Here is a 21,183-nt window from a genome sequence, read left to right on the forward strand (position 1 = left end):
CTTTAAACTGATAGTTTATCATTCAGCATGTAATTTCGCCTCCAGGGATACCAAACACAGACTATCTCAAACTCTTGTCACCGAGGAATATCTGACAGCTATCTTCTATTCCATTTGTGATAGGGTGGTCATGCATTGTCTTATTTCGTTCAGTATGACATTTCTCATCCAAATATGTACTTATTGTTAATGTGTCATGTTCCTCCTGTCTGTGTTTAGGAATCGTGTGTGAATTAAGTCTTGAATTGCCAGAGCTCGCTGATTGCTATTTGCGACTCCCCATTAGTTCTGGTTATCCTTAATGGATTTGTTCAAAGTTTTACAATAGGCCTGGATGGAAGAATCCGACATCCTGCCAGGACTCAATTAGGGGTTACAGCGCCACACAGGCCAAAATGTTGAGTCTGGATGTCTGAGTTGAGAGAACTACTCTTGAAGTGTAAAACCTATGCATTCCATGAATTAAATGAGGTGGAGAGATAATATCGCTGAGTGTGTAACTGGCATGGCTGACCTATGACTGAACAACATGGCCGCTTGCTATGGCTTTTTGTATGTCCAGTGTGGGATATCATTACAATGTAGCTTCTAGATCAATACTCTTGGAAAGGTAGAGTCTCTGTGGCATGCCTAAAATATGAAAACAATGGGGCCAGCCTGTAAAGCTGCTTTGGGCACTAGATCCTGAAAAAGCGGCCATCCACAACAAAATGGAGGCTGCACGTTGCTCCCGGGACCCTCCAAGGACTGCCAGGTACATATGGACAGCAAAACAGCCCCACTAGGGACCCTCACCAGGACCAGCCCCACCAAAATTTGTGCCGCCGGCGGTGTGCCCAGCGCCTGCTCAACATCCCCACCATAAAAACCCAGGCATGGCCGCGACGGGGGCTGAGCTAGGTACGGGTGAAAGGGGGGAGGTCCGCAGAGGGACCGATATTGAAGAGGAGCGTAAAAGTGAGAAGGAAGGGCACTCAGGAGTCTGACTAACCTAGGGAGGGGCCCACGTCCATCCCGAGGGTGCAAAAGGGTTATAGGGAAGTTGCCCGGGAGGGGGGCACACAGGCAGTATGAATATGCTGCCTGTGCCCTGTACTGTGTTCTCCAAGAAATAGCAACTCTAAATTCCTCTTGTTGGTATTTTCTGCCAATGTTATGTAAAATAAAAGGTAGGGTTATGTTGAGTAAATAGATACCAAACATGTCAAGCCTTAAAATCGTGTATGCCTCTTTGAAAGTTGGAAAAACAGGAGTACCTAACATTGTCCATAGGCAATGCTTTAAAAGCATCATCATCATATAATCAATTTAGGGTTACCATGCATGATTGAGGACTCCAGAATTGTTGCTCACGCTGATACTTCACAGTGTGGTGCATGCTCTAAGCACATGTGTACAGGGCAATGGGTTTGTTTTTCACATATACGCTATTTATATATATATACACATACACATTATATATATATATATATATATACACACACACAGTGCCTTGCAAAAGTATTCACCCCCTTGACTTTTTACCTTTTTTATTACATTACAGTTCAGTGTTTTGTTAATCTGAATTTTATGCAAGGGATCAGAACACAATAGTCTAAGTTGGTGAAGTGAAATGAGAAAAACTATTTTTTAGAAATAGAAAACAGAAATTTGGCATGTGCGTATGTATTCACCCCCTTTGTTATGAAGCCCATAAAAAGCTCTGGTGCAACCAATTACCTTCAGAAGTCACATAATTAGTGAAATGATGTCCACCCGTGTGCAATCTTAAGTGTCACATGATCTGTCATTACATATACACACCTTTTCTGAAAGGCCCCAGAGGCTGCAACACCTAAGCAAGAGGCACCACTAACCAAACACAGCCATGAATACCAAGGAACTCTCCAAACAGGTAAGGGTTAGGTTATAAAAAAAATATCCAAATCTTTGATTATCCCCAGGAGCACCATCAAATCTATTATAACCAAATGTAAAGAACAAGGCACAACAGCCAACCTGCCAAGAGACGGCCGCCCACCAAAACTCATGGACCAGGCAAGGAGGGCATTAATCAGAGAGGCAGCACAGAGACTAAGGTAACCCTGGAGGAGCTGCAGAGACTGGAGTATCTTGCCTACAGGCTGGTGCTTCATTTAAAGTTCCGCTGTGCGATTTTCGTGCGTTTTCTTGGTGGATGCAGTCTGATTTGACCCCGGTTTTTTCATATATTGGGATGGAGACCATAGCATGACCTGCTTGTCTCATATAAAGTCCCAAATATTTTATGAAATTAGGGATGGAGGCACTGTGCTATACAGGCAAATTGCCTCATATAAAGTCCCAATCTGTGTTTTACACTGCATCCGCCAAGGGGTTGGAGGTATATGCTTCTCAGCTGGTCGTTTTCAGTTTGTACCATCACAAGAACACAGAGTTTTGAGATACTAGACCAGTCATGGATGGGGGTGGGTTGGGGGAGGTTTGGGCTGCTTCCTCCCACCTGCCTCCTATCCATCCATTAGCAGCCATGTGCTCCCAGTGTGGAGACACTCAAATTAAAAGTGTTAGGACTGCAGGTAAAACAGGGGGCCGTGTAGTGGCCCTGCAGCTTACACATGCGTTTGCAAATGCGTGTCAAATAACCCCTGTTTTTTATTTATATCATGAGACAGGTCTACTTGGTTGGTGGCAGGCTTGAGGGCGAGTACATCAGATTGGGGGCTGGCTGGCTTCCATGCACCTCTCTTAATCCTTTTCAATTTGTTTTTTCTGATACAGGGATGGAGGCGCTGGGCATACCTGCTGGTGTCTCACCTAAAGTCCCACATAGCCCACTTTGTTTTTGTTGGAGTATCTGTACATAGGGCGACAATAAGCTGTACGCTCCATAGAGTTGGGCTTTATGGCAGAGTGGCCAGAAGAAAGCCATTACTTTCAGCAAAAAACAAAATGGCATGTCAGAGACTCCCAAAATGTATGGAGGAAGGTGCTCTGGTCTGATGAGACTAAAATTTAACTTTTCGGCCATCAAAGAAAACGCTATGTCTGTCGCAAACCCAAAAGACACCATTCCCACAGTTGAACATGATGGTGGCAGCATCATGCTGTGGGGATGTTTTTCACCAGTGAGACTGGGAAACTGGTCAGAGTTGTGGGAAAGATGGATGGTGCTAAATACAGGGATATTCTTGAGCAAAACCTGTACCACTCTGTGCATGATTTAAAGCTAGGACGGAGGTTCCCCTTCCAGCAGGACAATGATCCCAAACACACTGCTAAAGCAACAATTGAGTGGTTTAAGGGGAAACGTGTAAATGTGTTGGAATGGCCTAGTCAAAGCCCAGACCTCAATCCGATAGAAAGTCTGTGGTCAGACTTAGATTGCTGTTCACAAGCGCAAACCATCCAACCTGAAGGAGCTGGAGCAGTTTTGCAAGGAGAAATGGGCAAAAATCCCAGTGGTAAGATGTGGCAAGCTCAGAGACTTATCCAAAGCGACTTGGAGCTGAGATTGCCACAAAAGGTGGCTCTAAAAAGTTTTGATTTTAGGGGGGGGGGGGGTGAATAGTTATGCACATTTACTTTTTCTGTTATTTTGTCCTATTTGTTGTTTGCTTCACAATAATAATAATAAAAAAAAATGGATTTTTGTAAAATCTTACCGTAAAATCTAGGGATGCACCGAAATGAAATTCTTGGCCGAAGCCGAATAATAATGAAATGCTTGGCCGAAGGCCGAACGCGGTGTTTCGCATTTTTTCCATTTATTTTGCCAATTTTTTGTCCTCTCTCTTGTCCTCTCGTGTCTCTCTCTCTCTCTCTCGTCCTCTCATGTCTCTCTCTCTCCCTAAATGTTACTGTAGGGAATGGGGATTCAGTGCACACTGCAGCCTTGTACCATAGGGTTAATGTTAGTGACACTGTAGGGATTGGGAAGGATGCTGGGAATGGAAATCAGGAAGCATGCAGACAGCCTTGTAAATTTTAATTGCAGATACAGGGCACTGGGCAGGTCAGGGTTAATATGGTAACATCAATTACTCAGTGACAGTCAGTCAGTGTCAGTGTGGACTCGATCAGATTATACAGTGACAGACAGTCTCTCATAGTGGTGGTAGTAGGAGCCTGGAAAGGAGCACAGCCGCATACATACATTATTACTCACTCGTGCACTGCAGCCCGCCCCACACATTCAGTGAGTCTTACTCTCCTCCCTAGTTTTTTCAATGGCACATTCAGGAAGCCAATCACGCCGTGAGTAGCGGCACAGCGGAACCAATCAGGTGTGCAGGCACGCGTGATTGGTTCGCTGTGCAGCTAATCACGGCGTGATTGGCTCCCTGAATGTGCCATTGAAAAAACTAGGGAGGAGAGTAAGACTCACTGAATGTGTGGGGCGGGCTGCAGTGCACGAGTGAGTAATGTATGTATGCTCACCGCTGAAGTGTCCCGGCTTCACGGAAGTCTGTGAGTCCTCCTGTCCTCCTCCGAGTCCCTTCCCCCTGCCTATGTAAATATCGTGACCTCGGCGATATGAATATCGCCTACGGCCACAGAACGATAGTCGATATCATATCGACTATCGTTCAGCCCTATTGTTCGGCACAAAATTATTCGGCCTTTTGACTTATTCGGCCGAACACCGAAAGTGCTATTTTTTCTATTTTCGGCCGAATAATGTTCGGCCGCCGAACATTCGGTGCATCCCTAGTAAAATCCTTTTCTCTTAAGCTCATTGACAGACGCAGTCCTCTTGATTAATATCAAATCGGGTTATACTGCCCTCTACAGGAGTAGGACACTAGCCAGAAGGAAAACGTTCTGGCCACACCTTAGGGGCAGTCCCAGAGGGTATATCCTCTCTCTCCCTGCTACAGGATGTCAGTTATGTCACAAAGCAGTGTCAGAGAATTTAACCCAACCCAACTCAAAAGTAGAGGGGCGGGTACTGCGTCTGTCAATGAGCTTAAGAGAAAAGGATTTTACGGTAAGATTTTACAAAAATCCATTTTTCTCTGTCGCTCATTGACAGACGCAGTCCTCTTGATTAATATCAAATCGGGACGTCCCAAAGCAGTGCCACAAATGAGGGGTGGGATAACAGAAATCAAAATTTAAATCCAGAAGGCCCAACCGGTGCCGACTAGAAGTCTTAAAGGCTCATCAAACCAAAGGATGAGACTCAACTGAAAATCCAACAGAAAAAACCCTCGAGGTAGACCAACGGTCTCCTCAAATTGCGGCCTACAGAACCTTGCGGCCAAAAGAGGCATCCGCCGATGCCATCACATCAACTTTATAAAATTTTGTAAAGGTATGAACCGATGACCAGGTAGCCCCCTTGCAAACCTGGACCACTGACGCCTGATGGCGGAAGGCCCAGGAAGCACTAAGCGCCCGTGTGGAGTGCGCCTTAACAGGGAACGGAGGATTCCGACCCTTAATAGAATAAGCCTGTACCACCGTCTGTCTGATCCATCTGGAGATAGTCGCGGCAGATGCAGGCAACCCCTTTTTGGGGCCATCCGTGATCACAAAAAGTGAATCCGTTTTACAAAACGAGTCCGTAGTTTTCAGGTATACCCTGATTGCCCGAACCACATCCAAGGAATGTAACGCAAACTCCCGAGGATGACTGGGCTTAGGACATAGGGAAGGCAATACAATGTCCTCATTCAGATGAAACTCTGAAACCACCTTAGGAAGGAAGGATGGATTCGGATGAAGAACCACCTTATCCCTATGAACCACCAGATATGGGGAACGACAGGATAATGCGGCCAGTTCTGACACCCTGCGTGCAGAAGTAATGGCCACCAAGAAGGCCACCTTCTGGGATAACGTAAGCAAGGGAATCTCCCCAATATTTTCAAAGGGAGGTTTCTGAAGAACCGACAACACCAAATTAAGATCCCAGGGCGGTAAGGGCGCGCGCACTGGCGGGGCCAAGTGCCGCACCCCCTGGATGAAATTCCGCACCAAGGAATGGGTAGCCAAAGGTTTCTGAAAGAAAATTGCCAACGCTGAAACCTGACCCTTGACAGTACTCAAGGCCAGCTTCTGCTCAACCCCCTGTTGTAGAAAAGCCAAGATTCGGGTCACCGAATAGGCACGTGGAGGGAATCCAAAGGATTCACACCACGCAATATAAGACCTCCATGTGCGATGATAGACTTTTCTAGAAGTCGCTTTCCTTGCTTTAATTAAAGTAGGAATAACTGAAGTTGACAATCCCTTGTCCTTCAGCACCTGAGTCTCAATAGCCAGGCCGTTAAAGCCAGTGATTGTAAAGCAGGATGGAAGATCGGTCCCTGAGACCGCAGATCCTCCCTGAGAGGAAGTCTCCAAGGAGCGTCCGCGACCAGCCTCACCAAGTCAGCGTACCAGGCTCGACGAGGTCAGTCCGGAGTTACCAGGATAACTGGAATTCCCTCCACCTCTATCCTGCGAAGAAGCTTTGGAAGTAACTTGAGAGGATGGAAGGCCTACCGTAGCTGATACTGCCCCCACGGGGCGACCAGCGCGTCTGCTGTGTCCGCTAGAGGATCGCGGGCGCGAGCTGCAAACCTCCGCACCTTCCTGTTGAGCCGAGATGCCAACAGATCCACATCCGGGGTGCCCCAATGAAGGCACAACTGGTGAAATACCTCTGGATGAAGAGACCATCCCCTTTGATCCAGAATCTGACGGCTGAGATAATCTGCCTGCCAATTTTCCACCCCCGGAGTGAATATCGCAGAGGGAGTCGGAACAAACCGTTCCGCCCAATGAAGAATGCTGGCCACTTCTATGGCCGCCAGGGCACTCTTGGTGCCCCCTTGGTGATTGACATAAGCCACAGCCGTGGCATTGTCCGACTGAATCCAAACCGGGCTGCCCTAAAGCTGCTCGGTCCAGTAAATTAGACAAAGTCTGATTGCTCTCAGTTCCAATACATTTATCGGTAACCTGGATTCTTTCGGAAGAAATTACTTCCCCTGACTGAGCATCGGAGACCGAAGCCACCAGACCAGAGACTCCCTGGTCCACTCGCTCAACCGGATCCGATTGTCCAGAGAATCGGGATTCCGATTCTATCTGAAAAGAATCTCCTTTTGGGGAATTCGGGTATGCGACTGGGCATACGGTACTGCCTCTAAGAAGGCCACCCTCAGTCCCAGGACCAGATAGTTCAATCTCCTGGTGGGAACTAGGAATGATCTTTTGAAAAAGTGAAGAAAACGTTCTGCTCAAGGAGCGGGAACTGCCGCTCCCTGTTGCATCAAGTCCATTACTGCTCCCTGCAAAGCTCTTAAGCGATCCGGGGATAGTCGAATGTTGGAAGGGAAGAATCGCACCGGTAGAAGTGATCGAAACTCGATCTTGTATCCCGACCGTATGACCTCGCGAACCCCTTTGTCCGGGATTCTGGAAAGCCATGGATCTGGAAACCGGTGAAGACGTCCCCCCACCCCAGAGATGGGTGGGGGCGCACCTTCAGGCTGTCTTATCTTCAGGTTTGGCTGATTCTGGCTTTTGTTTACCCGACCAGCGCCCTCTGAAACCCCCTGAAGGGGATTTGGAGGACTTCCCCTTATCGCCCGCCCCAGCGTAACGAACAAACTTTTTATGAGCGGAAAAGGAAGGTCCTCGTCTGTTACGAGGTCCTTTACCCTTAGCAGTCTGTGGCAAAAAAGTGCTCTTGCCCCCAGTGAGATCCTTTATAATCTCATCCAAGGTGGCCCCAAACAGGCGATCCCCTTGAAAAGGGAGATTAGCCAAAGCCTTTTTGGAACCTTGATCCGCCGACCAGCACTTTAACCACAACACGCGTCTGAGGACCACTGCTGACACCGATGCACGCCCTAACAAGGGAGTGGCGTCCAGGGCGGCGTCACAGACGAACTGTAGTCCTTGTATAATCTGCTCCATCAAATCGGATGCTGCCGGGGGGATACTTCTCCCCTTTAAGTCACGGCGTAACAATTTGGCCCATTCTGTCAATGTTTGTGAAACTAAACCAATGGCAACCTCTGGCCTAAAGGTTGACCCTATCAGGGAAAAAATGGAGCGGGATTCCGCTTCTACTTTTCGATCCACCGGATCCCTAAAGGACGGAGCGTCCTCCAACGGGATAACAGTGGCTTTATTTAGTCTGGAAATCGGTGAGTCCACCACTGGTGGTACCGTCCATTTTTTAAGGAGGGATTCCTCAAACGGATAGCGCCTAGCAATGCGTTTGGAAATAGCAAGGGTTCGTTTCGGACGATCCCATTCCTCTTTAATTTTATTACCAAAACATTTGGGCAAGGGAAAAACCTTCGCCATCTTGGTAGGCTTGCTAGTACCAAAAGGAATTTCAGTCTCCGCTACCTCTGCCAGTGTAACCTCAAGTCTTAAGGTTTCCCGGACAGACACAACTAGTGCGTCCACCAACGCTTCCTCTTGTGCTATGGCGGAGGCAGAAACGTCCTCCTCACTGTCTGAGGAGACCGTACCTGAGACAGCAGCCCCAGAAGAGGGACCTGCAGCAGCAGTGACCAGCTCAGAATCCGTATCTGAAGTGTCAGATGAAATAGGGGTAGGCGGGGGTCGCTTCCTTGACCTCCGTCCCTGACAGGCCACCTCCACCCGGGATACCAAAGACTCCAAAACTGCTGATAATGCATCAATCACAAGTGGGGTACTGGAGGGTCCTGCGGCCACCTCAAGGGGATTAAGTGGGGATACATGTGTGGCAGGGTCCATGATTATACAAGACACTTGCCAGCAAACAAAAAAATAATTACAAAAAAAAAAACTTTTTTTTTTTTTTTCCGTAGTCCCCCAGTGCAACAGCGCCCCTCAGTTTTACCTGCTTGGACCCCACAGAGAGAGAGAGAGAGAGAGAGACCCCAAGGCTCACCACCTGATGCACAGAAGTTTCTATCAACCTGCTCCCAGCACTGTCTGTTACAGACAGGAAGTCTTTGGCTCGTTTTCCCGGGTAAAGAGGCGGTTCCGCCCCTTTACACGCCTTCCGGCGCCTCCCATACTACTCCTCGAGGGGTTTGGTCATCTCCAAAATGGCCGCCCCATGCTGGAGACACGAGGCTACGCCAAGATGGCGGCCCTGCGGGAAAATGGCAGCGGCCTGTGGAAAGATAGCAGCGGCCTGCGGAAGGTAGTCATCGGCCTGTGGGAGGTGTACGGCCTGTGGGAGGATGGCGGCCTGCGGGAGGATGGCGGCCTGCGGATGGCGGTAGTCCTGGCACAGGCATCGGCCTGTATTGCACCTTATGTATCAGGTAAGATGCTATCACCCTCTTACATGGCCAACCTAACAGTAATGCCAGCCACTGACTTCAGTCATGGTCCCTTACAGTGCCCCTCATACAGTGACTCCGATTGTCAGCTCCCAAACCAAGCCTTCTGGTTCCTATTCACTAAATCACCCTCAAGAGGGGGATCTGTGACACCTGTTATAGGATAGAGGGGGGATCCAGGATTATAAAGGTCCAGTCATCCCAGGGAGGGGCCCGCGTCCACCCACAAACCCGACAGGGGGAGAGGGGGAACCTTCTACTCACCATACCGGAACAGGCGGGCACCAACTCCTGACAGAACCCCTCTCCACCGAGGTGGGGGGGGCTTTCGACCAATACGGACGCCGTGACTCAGTTTCCAACTGGTCGTCGGCGTCCAGGCGAGACGTTTAACTCGCAGGGTCAGTCCCCGTCCAGTGGGACTATGTCGCGGCCGACCCAGCGCGGAGCTAGGGCCTGCACGCGCTCGTAGGCTGACTGGGGTGACCACTGGATCTCAACATCCAGCCCGTCGCCCAGTTTCAGCATACTTGCTTGAAGATCTCACAGGAACAACTGGAGAAAAAAGTTGCCTAAAAAAATTTTTCTAAAAAAATCTTGCCAGGACTAAAGGTCCCAGCAAGGAACTTAGGTCCTTACTCCTAACTAGACAGAAAAAAACTGACATCCTGTAGCAGGGAGAGAGAGGATATACCCTCTGGGACTGCCCCTAAGGTGTGGCCAGAACGTTTTCCTTCTGCCTAGTGTCCTACTCCTGTAGAGGGCAGTATAACCCGATTTAATATTAATCAAGAGGACTGCGTCTGTCAATGAGCGACAGAGAAAAAAAAACACCTATTCAAAGTGTTCTGTAAATTAAATGATGCAAATCCTGAAACAATCCATGTTAATTCCAGGTTGTGAGGCAACAAAACATGGAAAATGCCAAGGGCAGTGAATAGTTTTGCAAGGCACTGTGTGTGTGTGTATATATATATATATATATATATATATATTTATGTTTTCTTTTTCCCCCATTTAAGGTAGGTGCCAGATTTTATGGAGATATTAGGGGGTCTCTACCCTGCTCTCTGGTGCAGCCACACAATCACAGGACTGTACTTGATCAGCTGTTGACATAGCTTGTCAGCTGTGAGTTTTAGCTCTGGACCTGGAGATGCTCAGAGCTGAGTGATTTTGGGTTCACTGATTGCAGAGCAGATCATGGAACATGTTCTCCACACCCTCTGGCATCCTGCCATTAGTTACAGTTGTCCTAGGTTCCCAGAAACAACTGTGGGTGGTATATAAAAGTACAGTTAAAATAATCACTTTTACAAAAAGCCAAGAGGTAGTTGGCTGAAAATGACGATACCAATTTCACAATCACAGCTACGTGCGAGTTTAACCACTTAGGTCTTAAGCATACGGGCATTAAAAATTTGTGGATGGCTTTATTTTTTTTTTTTACAGCTTCCTAATTGCCTACCAATGCCTCACACTCAAATGCTGAAACAGGGAGCAGATGGAGGTGTGCACACAGCAGTATTAGGTGTTTGCCCTGTGTGGAGGAAAACTTAATTTTTTTTTTTGTACTCAATGTAAAATTCCACTCTCCGAGTTTATTAACGGACACAGCTTTTATTCTTTGATAGGGTTTTTTAGCGCTACCTACAGGAGTAGAATACTAGGCAGAAAAGAACACAGCACTGCCTATGGGCAGTCCTAGCTAGTATACAAACCCCTCTCTGCTAAAGGGAAGGCAGTCCATCACAAACCAGTGAAGGAATGTATAAACTCAAATAGAGGTTTTGCTGTGTCCATTAATTTATTCAGAGAAAGGGATTATACAGGGAGTACGAAAAATCCCGCTCTAACATTGACAGGGACAGCTCTTCAATTATTTGACGATAGGGACATCCTAAAGCAGTGCCTCGACAAAGGGTAGGCAAACAAAACAACTGAAGCAACCAGGCAAACACGCTAACTACCCCCTAAGAGACAACAAGGAACCTTAAACAGTGGCCTGCAAAACCTTGCAGCCAAAACAAGGATCTGAAGATGCAAATACATTAACTTTGTCCACTGGGTAGAACATTAAAAAAGTATGAACTGAGGTCCAGGTGACAGCCTTAAACAGCTGGGGTACAGAAGCCTTTCCCCAAAATGCCCAGGAAACTCCCTCAGATCTGATGGAATAGGTGCTTAAAAGCGCGGGAGTAGATGTCCCTGACAGTGTTGGGCCTGAGTTCTGAGGAGGGCAGGAAAAGGTATTGGGATCTTTGGGCTATCACTTTATCACACTACCCTTTGTGAATAATCTTGGAGCTACCTGTCTGTGATTGCCACTCTGAAGGGCAGAAAGCACTAATGAGGTGGTTAAAGGGAACATGCAGACTTTCAGCTTGGATATCTATGGACACCATGTATTCCCCTCGTCCCAGACAGGCACTTACCAGCATTGCAGATTCCATGTGAAATTTTGGAATTTAAAGGTTTTTTAAGTCCAGAATGGTACAAATACCTCTGGTGGGCTTTGGTACTGAAAACAGATTAAAAAAAAAAAAAACACTTTGAACCTGGTCTTGAGGAGTTACTGGTACAACTAGTTAGTTCATGGGACAAGAAATGCTACTCCTCCTGAGTATGGGGATACCACATGTGTAAGATATGTGTAAGGGAGCACAGTCATTGCCTGATGCCACATGTGTAAGGGAGCACAGTCATTGCCTGATGCCTGACTATCCATTACACTTTGGCATTGTAGGGCATTGATAAGCACTGATGTGGCATGGATGTGACACAGATGGCATGTCATTGGACGGAGCAATCACATGGTAATGGGCCGCTGTCATTGGCCCTTTACCATGATCCGTGATGCGCCGGATCCCTTGCGCGAACACCTCAGGGGGCGCGCGGGAAGCGCGATTCTGGGAGGACGACAGTGTACGCCCTCCCAGAATAAGCCAGTCGCACTGTAGCCGTCATTTGGCTATGGCTCGGTCAGCAAGTGGTTGAAGCATGATCCTGAAAATACAGATATTTTTCCTTGTTCATTGCCCTAGTCCTGTTAGCTGCGGTTTGACATACTTAAATTTCAACGAGAGCTGGTTGCAAGACTTGGCCTAAAAGGGTGAAAAAAGTGGCCTTTAAGAGAGTCTCAAACTTTTTATCTACAGAGTCTTTGTAAGGAGGAATATCTTCAATAGGTACAGTGAGATATTTGTTTAATACTGAGACAGCAGGATCAACCACAGGCATAGACCACTTCTTTGTGAACTCCTTTTCCACTAATAGAGTTCGAATTTTGAGTTGAAAATCCTGTCTGGAGTGTTTCAATCCCCATAGACCAGCCTTTTTCAACCAGGGTGCCCAGGCACCCTTGTGTGCCTTGAGGTTTCTTCAGGGGTGCCTCAGCAAAATGCCCCATAAATGTACCAAAATTTGTATACAAGGCAGCGGGTGGATGAAGCCTGCCTTTTACGTTACACAAAGTCACAGGTTTTCATTGTGCACCGTTACAACCCTCTAGCTGCCAACCTGCTAACGACCTATGACATCATCAGTTGATAAGGACGATGTCAGTCTCCTGCGTAGCATGCATGTTTGACTCTCCTCTGCTTCTCTCCATAAGTTTTGGGGTCCTATTAGACGAGTGATGGAGAAAACTGAGGAAACAGAGAAACATTGGCATACTAGTCAGTACCAACTTCTACCTCTAACTTTGGGAATCGTTTTTACATTTTAGGATGGGGTGCCTCAAGACTGTCCATAATTCTAAAGGGTGCCTTGAGACTGTCCATAATTTCTGGGGTGTGCCTCGACTGGAAAAAGGTTGAGGAACACTGCCATAGACTACCCATTCTATCTGTTCATGAACAGTCACAGTTTGAGTAAGTTAACAGGTTTGAGTAAAATCCTTTGAACCTGTCCTGTGATGATACAGTTATAGGAACTCCCTGGGACAAGATGTGGGGTTCAGGGCATTCTGCAAATGACTGTCCTTGGACAGTTTTTGGTTGATTTAAAAGATAAAAGATGATGTAGTGAATCTTGAACCCACAAGTCTGGGTTGTTGTGATCCAGAGAGGCGCCAACTGCAACAGATATCCCTCCACTTTTAGGAGTGAGGCTCCCCCTTCATTGTGAAGAAGGCTTTGGGGAAGACTCTGATGTGAACAGAACTTTTTGATGTAAAGGGAGGCTCCAGATGTGAACAGGGTGCTCCTTATTTTCAGCCAGACACTGACTACCAATGCCTCTGACCAAAGAGTTTATTGTCTCAACAGTTTATTATTTATTACAGGTACTTCTATAGTGCTGTCAATTTACACAGCACTTTACATTTCATATATTGTATATTCACATCAGTCCCTGCCCTCAAAGAGCTTACAATCTAAGATCCCTAACTCACATTCATACATACACATACTAGGGCCAATTTAGACAGATACCATTTAACCAACCGGCATGTCTTTGGAGTGTGGGAGGTAGCTGAAGTACCTGGAGAAAACCCACGCAAGCACAGGGAGAAATTGCAATCTTCATGCAGATGATGCAGTGGTTGGGATTCAAACAGACGCCCTAGCAGCAGCTAGGCGGAAGTGCTAATCACTTAGCCAGTGTGCTGTTCAGTTGCTGATTATTCTATGAAGATCTTCTTTAGGGTTGCTCAAAAGCATGCATAATAGAAGAGTTTATTTTTAGATTATGTGGAGTGTTGTGTTTATTAGCACACTAGACAACCCCACCATTTAGTATAACACGTCACTTTCCCACTTAAAATGTTTTTGGAAAGGATGTGCTGGGAGCTGGATAGGGGGCAGGGAGAAGGGTGACCCAGGGGGGTGGAAAACCTGCATACAGCTCTGGTCTCTTAACAATACACTCTCATGTCCATATGACTGAGCCTTACAGAGTATGAAGCCAGGTAGACCAGACCTTCTTTGGTAACAATTTTTACATAGGTTACAAACACTGTTGGTGCTGGCTGCTAATGTGTGCATAAGATGTGTAGACATCTTTGTGCCAAGATTTTGCATTTATGAAACACTGGAGTACTGTGTGCACAACTCAATTTCCCCATAGTCCACAAGTTGTAAAGCATGATGGGCTTAGCAGGTTTCAGGTAACGTGATCCTGAAGCTCATGGATGTGTAGCCTTATCCTGAAATGGATGAGGGTTACTTAAGCAGGCCATACACAGTGCAAATTCCTTTCCTGCAACCACATGATTACCCCAACACCACAGATAGTGCTAACAGGAGAATCCCTCCTACCAAGTAATTGTTTGGCGGTGGTTGGGGGAAGCTGTCCCTGCTGGGAGAAGACCGTGATTATAGTGATAATTGTAAGATAATCCAGCAGGCTGGTTGTACCCAAGTTGATTGATTAATCAACTTGGTACATTCAGAGCTGTGTATGGCCAGGCATTAGTGGTGACAAATTCTCTTTAAAACCACCAATAACAAGCACAAAGTATCCATTAAACTACACATCAGAAGTAGGAATGGGAAGCGAAACACCACAACCTTTGTCTTTGATGTACTGAAACTTTATTTTAAAGGCTATAAATATACTTTTTCATATAAACTAAAACAAGGGTCTAAAAATATACATTTATATGAAAGAAGTCCTGAATCTTTTATACAAGGTATGAAATTCACATTCTTTCATACTGAACACTGATGGTACAAAATTGTATGTTCAATTTCAAGTAAAAAAATATTGCTTTGTTGAATGTAAACAATTAAACTTATGTAAAATAAAAAATTTTCAACTGTATTTAAATTATTTTTGGTATTAACTATTTTAGCACTTAGTCCATCAAGCTTAAAAATTGGCTGCAAGACTGCATACATTTTTCCTACAATTTGTTACTTACACTTTTAGAGAAAGCAAGTCAATGCATGTATGAATAAAGAGAACACAATAAAATAAGATACTCTATATAAATGTAGAGTTCCAAAAGCCACAATCAGAATAGAAAAGGGAAGCTGAAGTTGAGCTGCAGTCTTCAAGAGTTTACTGTAAAAGAAATTGAGCAAGTTAAAAAAGAAGAACTAACATATTAGCAGACAAAGCAGATAAGAATAAATAGTTCTTAGGTCCTGACCCGAGAAATTCTGCTCTCCCTGCTTCCAGTAAACATCAGACTTGCACATCAGTTATTTCCCCCTACAACCTTTGCTAACATTTGAAACTGTAAATCTATGGTATGAAAGCAAAATATGCTAAAGGGATGTTGGCTGATGAAGGGATACTGGGGTTCTCATTTAAAGAAAATAATGTTTACAAGGTAAAGAATGGGATTTTTGATTTACTGTAAAATCCCCTTTTTTGAGTACTTCACAGGAGATTTAATTCTAAGATCATTGGGTTACACTATCCCCACAGTTATTAGACTTTGTATCACTTGACCCTCCCTTTTAGATTGTAAGCTTTAATGAGCAGGGCCCTCCGATTTCTCCTGTATGGATTTGTTTTGTAACTGTACTGTTTGCCCCAACATTGTAAAGCGATGCACAAACAGTTGGCGCTTTATAAATCCTGTAGAATAAAAATAAATACTCCACCCTCCATGTGACTGAAGAGTGATAAACAGCAAAGCTGGGCTTAGCCCTGCATAACCCCATTCACACCCCATCTACTCTTAACATTGCCTTAGTTTTCAATATCGAAGTGAAAGAAGTGTTCTGTATTTCAACAAAGAGATTTTACAGGTAGGTCAAAAGGAAGAATTTCAAAAGGAAGAATTTCTACTTACCTGTAAATTCCATAACCTGGAGTGCAGTACAAGACACAGCAAAGTATTCACAGACCTTGGGTTATAGGCTTGTATTTTCAGGTGATTGGATAATAGTAAAAATATCAAAGGACATGTCCCCTGAGTGCCTTCCCTAAACCCCTACTCACTCTTTGAATCCTCAGTTTTGTAGCAAGCAATGCACAGTAACCAAGGAGTGGAAGGGAGGATGGTTTGTGTCCTGTACTCTCAAGATATGGAATTTACAGGTAAGCTGAATTTCCTCTTCCCAAAATAGAACTCTTGGCAAAACATTCATTTTAATTTTGGATAGAGCAAGGGAGGGTAATACCCGTCAATTTTTTTTTTTTTTCGCCCTCTGTGTCCCATTGCAAAGATTTCTGTTCACTTCTTGTCCCATATCCAAACTGGAAGTGAGAGGAAATTCTTGCAAATTAAGGGAATTCCTTGGGGACCCCCAAGTCAACAGAATTAGTGTCCCAATTGGAAGATTTCCCCACTAATACATTTCCTGGGACAACCCAAAATTTGGGATTTTCTTTTACGTTCACTTTCATTAACAATTGTAAACAGGACAAATAGACAAGGTGAATCTCCTTAACCATTTCTGGACTGGAAAGATTTGCCCCCTTAACCACTTGCCGACCGGCCCACGCAAATTTACTGCGGCAGGGCTGCTCGGCTGCCCATAATCATGTAGATCTACATGATTATGTGCATGTGGTCTCAGCAGCGCTCGCGCGCCACCGGAGCCATGCTGCCACTGTGATTAGACACAGCAGGAGCCAGACTGCGGGAGGAGTGGGCGCGATCGCTGCCAGCCTCCCGCAATCTTCAAGGAAACTGACAGGAGAGCCGTCTGCCTACGTAAACAAGACAGGCACAATGAGATTGTGTGTCTCAGCTAAACACCGATCTCTGTGTGCCTGTCACATAGCCCCCCCCCCCCCCCAGTTAGTAAGCACAATTAACCCCTTGATCACCCCCAGTATTAACCACTTCCCTGCCAGTGTCATTTATACAGTAACATTGTATATTATTTAGCACTGATCACTGTATTGGTGTCACTGGTCCTCAAAAAGTGTCAGTTCGTGTCAGATTTGGCCACCGCATTGTCGCAGTTCCGCTAAAAATCGCTGATCGTTGCCATTACTAATAAAAACAACAACAAAAAAATAAAAAGTCCAAAAATCTATCCCATAGTTTGGAAACGCTATAACACTTGCGCAAACCAATATACGCTTTTTGGGATTTTCTTTTTACCAAAAATATGTAGCAGAATACAAATTGGCCTAAACTAATGAAAATTTAGATTTTTAAATTTTTTTTTGGGAATGTTTTATAGCAGAAAGTAAAAAAAAAAATATAATTTTTTTTTTCAAAATTGTCGCTCTCTTTTATTGTTTATAGCCCAAAATACTAAAACCGCAGAGGTGATCAAAAATGGTCTGGTCATTAAGGGGGTAAAACCTTCCGGGGCTAAACTGGTTAATGACCAGGCCATGTTTTGCAATTTTGCACTGCAAGACTTTAACTGACAATTGCGTGGTCATGCAATACTGTAGCCAAACGAAACTTACATCTTTTTTTCCCCCCCACAAATAGAGCTTTCTGTTGGTGGTATTTGATCACCTCTGCAGTTTTTATTTTTTGCGATAAACACAAAAATAGAAAACATTTTGAGAAATAATGAAATTTTCTAATTTTTCTTATAAAAAATATCCAACAAACTCAACTTTTGTCATATATTTAGGTCAAAATGTATTTAGCTACATGCCTGACAAAAAAATCCTCAATAAGCGTATTTTTTTATTGGTTTGCGCAAAAGTTATAGCGTCTACAAACTATGGTGTATATACTGGAATTTACGCAGCTTTTACTTTCTGACTGCCTATCTCATTTCTTGAAGTGCTAAAATGGCAGGGCAGTACAACCCCCCCCCCCCCCCCCCAAATTACCCCTTAGACATCCCAAGGAATTTCCTAAGAGGTATGTTGAGTCTATTGATTTTTTTATTTTGTCACAGGTGTTCGAAAAATGACAACTTTTTTTTTTACACAAAGTTGTCATTGAAATTATATATTGCTCACAAATGCCATGGTATATGTGGAATTACACCCCAAAAAAACATTCTGCTGCTTCTCCTGAGTATGGGGATACCCCACGTGTGAGACTTTTTGGCAGTCTAGCTGCGTACAGGACCTCGAAAACCAATCACTGCCTTCAGGCTTTCTAAGGGTGTAAATTGTTGATTTCACTCCTCACTACCTATCACAGTTTCTGAGGCCATGAAATGGCAAGAGAGCACAAAACCCCCCCCAAATGACCCCTTTTCGCAAAGTAGACACCCTAAGCTATTTGCTGAGAGGCAGGTTGAGTCCATGGAATATTTAATATTTTGCCACAAGTGTCGGAAAATGAAAATTTTTTTTTTTTTTTTTTACATAAAGTTGTCACTTAAATGATATATTGCTCACACATGCAATGGCTATATGTGAAAAGACACCCACAATACATTCTGCTACTTCTCCTGAGTACAGGGATACCACATGTGAGACTTTTTGGCAGTCTAGCCACGTACAGGACCCCCGAAAACCAATCACCGCCTTCAGACTTTCTAAGGGCGCAAATTGTTGATTTCACTCCTCACTACCTATCACAGTTTCTGAGGCCATGAAATGCTAAGACAGCACAAACCCCCCTCCCCCCAAAATGACCCCTTTTTGGAAAGTAGACATCCTAAGCTATTCCCTGAGAGACATGATGAGTGTTTTGCAGATCTCACTTTTTGTCATAAAAGTTTGGAAAATTGAAAAAAGAAAAAAAAAATGCATTTTCCTTTTATTTTTCTTCATTTTCCAAAATAAATAAAAGCTGCAAAATACTTACCATGCATCTTAGCAAATACCTTGGGGTCTGAAAAGGGGTCATTTGGGGGGGGGGGGTGGTTTGCGCTATCTTGGCATTTCATGCCTCCAACTGTGATAGGTAGTGAGGAGTGAAATCAACAATTTATGCCCTTAGAAAGCCTGAAGGCGGGGGTTTGGTTTTCGGGGTCCTATACGCAGCTAGACTGCCAAAAAGTCTCACACGTGGTATATCCGTACTCAGGAGAAGCAGCATAATGTATTTTGGGGTGTCATTTCACATATACCCATGGCATGTGTGAGCAATATATAATTTAGTAACAACTTTGTGTAAAAAAACACTAGGACTCTAGGCAGGAAAAATCTTTACCATGCCTATGGGGCAGTCCCTGCAGGCATAAACCCACTCACTGCTATAGGATTCAGTTTAGTTGCAAGCAGTGTTTAGAAGAAAAAAAACTCCATCCCACTTAGAAATAAGAGGGGCAGGTGCTGCGTTTGTCAATGAACTTCAGAGAAAAGGATTTTATGGGAACTCAAAAATCCAGTTCTCTCTATCGTTCATTGACAGACACAGCTCCATATTTTTCTTGACCATTGGAACGTCCCAAAGCAGTATTTGCATGAGGGGTGGGAAAACAACACAGAAAAGAACCTATTTCCCCAAAGGCTAAACTTAGCCAACCAGTGAACATGGAGCTCAACCAGGAACAACTGGAGCTTACCTAAAAACACATACACCCTCAAAGAGAATATTTTCTCCTTTAAACAGCAGGCTGCAAAACCTTGTGGCTAAAAGAAGCATCCGAGGATGTCAACACATGTACTTTGTAGAATTTTGTGAACATGTGCACAGACGACCAAGTTGCCGCCTTGCAAACTTGCATTACTGACGCCTGATAGTGAAAAGCCCAAGAGGCACTCAGCGCCCTAGTAGAATGCGCCTTCACAGGGAAAGGAGGTACCTGACCCTTCAGTGAATAAGCCTGTACCACTGTCTACCTGATCCATTTGGATATGGTCGCGGCAGATGCAGCCAATCCCTTTCGAAGTCCTTCCGTGAGGACAAAAAGAGTACGATTTCCTGAAAGATTCAGTAGCCTCCAGGTAAACCCTAATTGCTCAAACCACATCCAAAGAATGCAAGGCAATTTCCTTGGGATGATTGGGCTTAGGACAGAGTGAAGGCAGCACAATGTCATCATTCAAATGGAAATCAGAAATCGGAAGAAACGACTGATTAGGTTGAAGTACCACTTTATCTCTGTGGACCACCTGATAAGGTGAACAGCAGGATAGAGCCACCAATTCAGATAATCTGCGAGCAGAGGTAATAGCCACCAAAAAGGCTACCTTCTGTGACAGTGTAAGCAGAGGAATGTTCTCAAAGGGAGGTTTTTGAAGAACAGACATTGCCAAGTGAAGATCCCACAGAGGTAACAGGGATCATATCGAAGGAGCCATATGGCGAACCCCTTGAATAAAAGTGCGAATCAAAGCATGCGTAGCTAAATGGCGTTGGAAAAACACAGCCAAAGCCGACACTTGGCCTTTAATAGTACCCAAGGCCAACCGCTGTTCAACCCCTCTTTGGGGAAAAGCCAAAATCCTAGCCACCAAAAAAAGGCGTGAATGCACCTTCAGCGATTCACACCATGAGATGAACGATTTCCATGTATGATGATAGATCTTCCTGGAGGTAGATTTTCTAGCCTTCAACAGTGTAGGAATCACTGAGTCAGAAAGACCCATGTCCTTTAATACCTGCCTTTCAACAGCCACGCCATTAAAGCCAGTGACTGTAAAGCAGGATGGAAGATCGGCCCTTGAGACAGCAGATCTTCCCTGAGAGGAAGTCTCCAAGGGGCATCGGCGACCAACCTTACCAAGGCCGACGAGGCCAGTATAGGGCAACTAGAATGACCAGAATCCCTTCCAACTCTATTCTGCGCAGAAGCCTAGGCAGGAGTTTCAGCGGAGGGAACGCATAGATCAGCCGATACTGACCCCAAGGAGCCACCAGTGTGTCTGTGGCATCGGCCAGAGGATCCAGAGACCTGACTACAAACTTTTGTACCTTCTTGTTGAGTCAAGAGGCTAACAAGTCGACGTTGGGTGTCCCCCACCGGACACACAGCAGGTAATCCACCTACCAGTTCTCCACTCCTGGGATATGCACGGTGGAAAGGGCTGGAACAAAATTTTCTGCCCATTTCAGGATCTCGGCCACCTACCGGGCCACCAGGACACTTTGGGTGCCCCCTTGATTTACATAAGCCACGTCCGTGGCATTGTCCCATTGTAG

General features: G+C 45.2%; 1 protein-coding gene across 1 annotated transcript in view; it reads right to left on the reverse strand.

Moving 5' to 3' along the window:
- Window positions 1-14,834: 14,834 nt before the first annotated feature.
- Window positions 14,835-21,183, reverse strand: part of PGAP1 (post-GPI attachment to proteins inositol deacylase 1) — a 278,399-nt gene continuing 272,050 nt past the window's right edge. The window contains exon 24 of the mRNA XM_082261304.1: window positions 14,835-15,272. Within this exon, the coding sequence (XP_082117430.1) occupies window positions 15,134-15,272 (139 nt within the window). The 3' untranslated portion in view covers window positions 14,835-15,133. The remainder of the gene's footprint in view (window positions 15,273-21,183) is intronic.

Source organism: Pelophylax lessonae (genome assembly GCF_965119305.1).
Source record: "Pelophylax lessonae genome assembly, chromosome: 6".
NCBI lineage: Eukaryota > Metazoa > Chordata > Amphibia > Anura > Ranidae > Pelophylax > Pelophylax lessonae.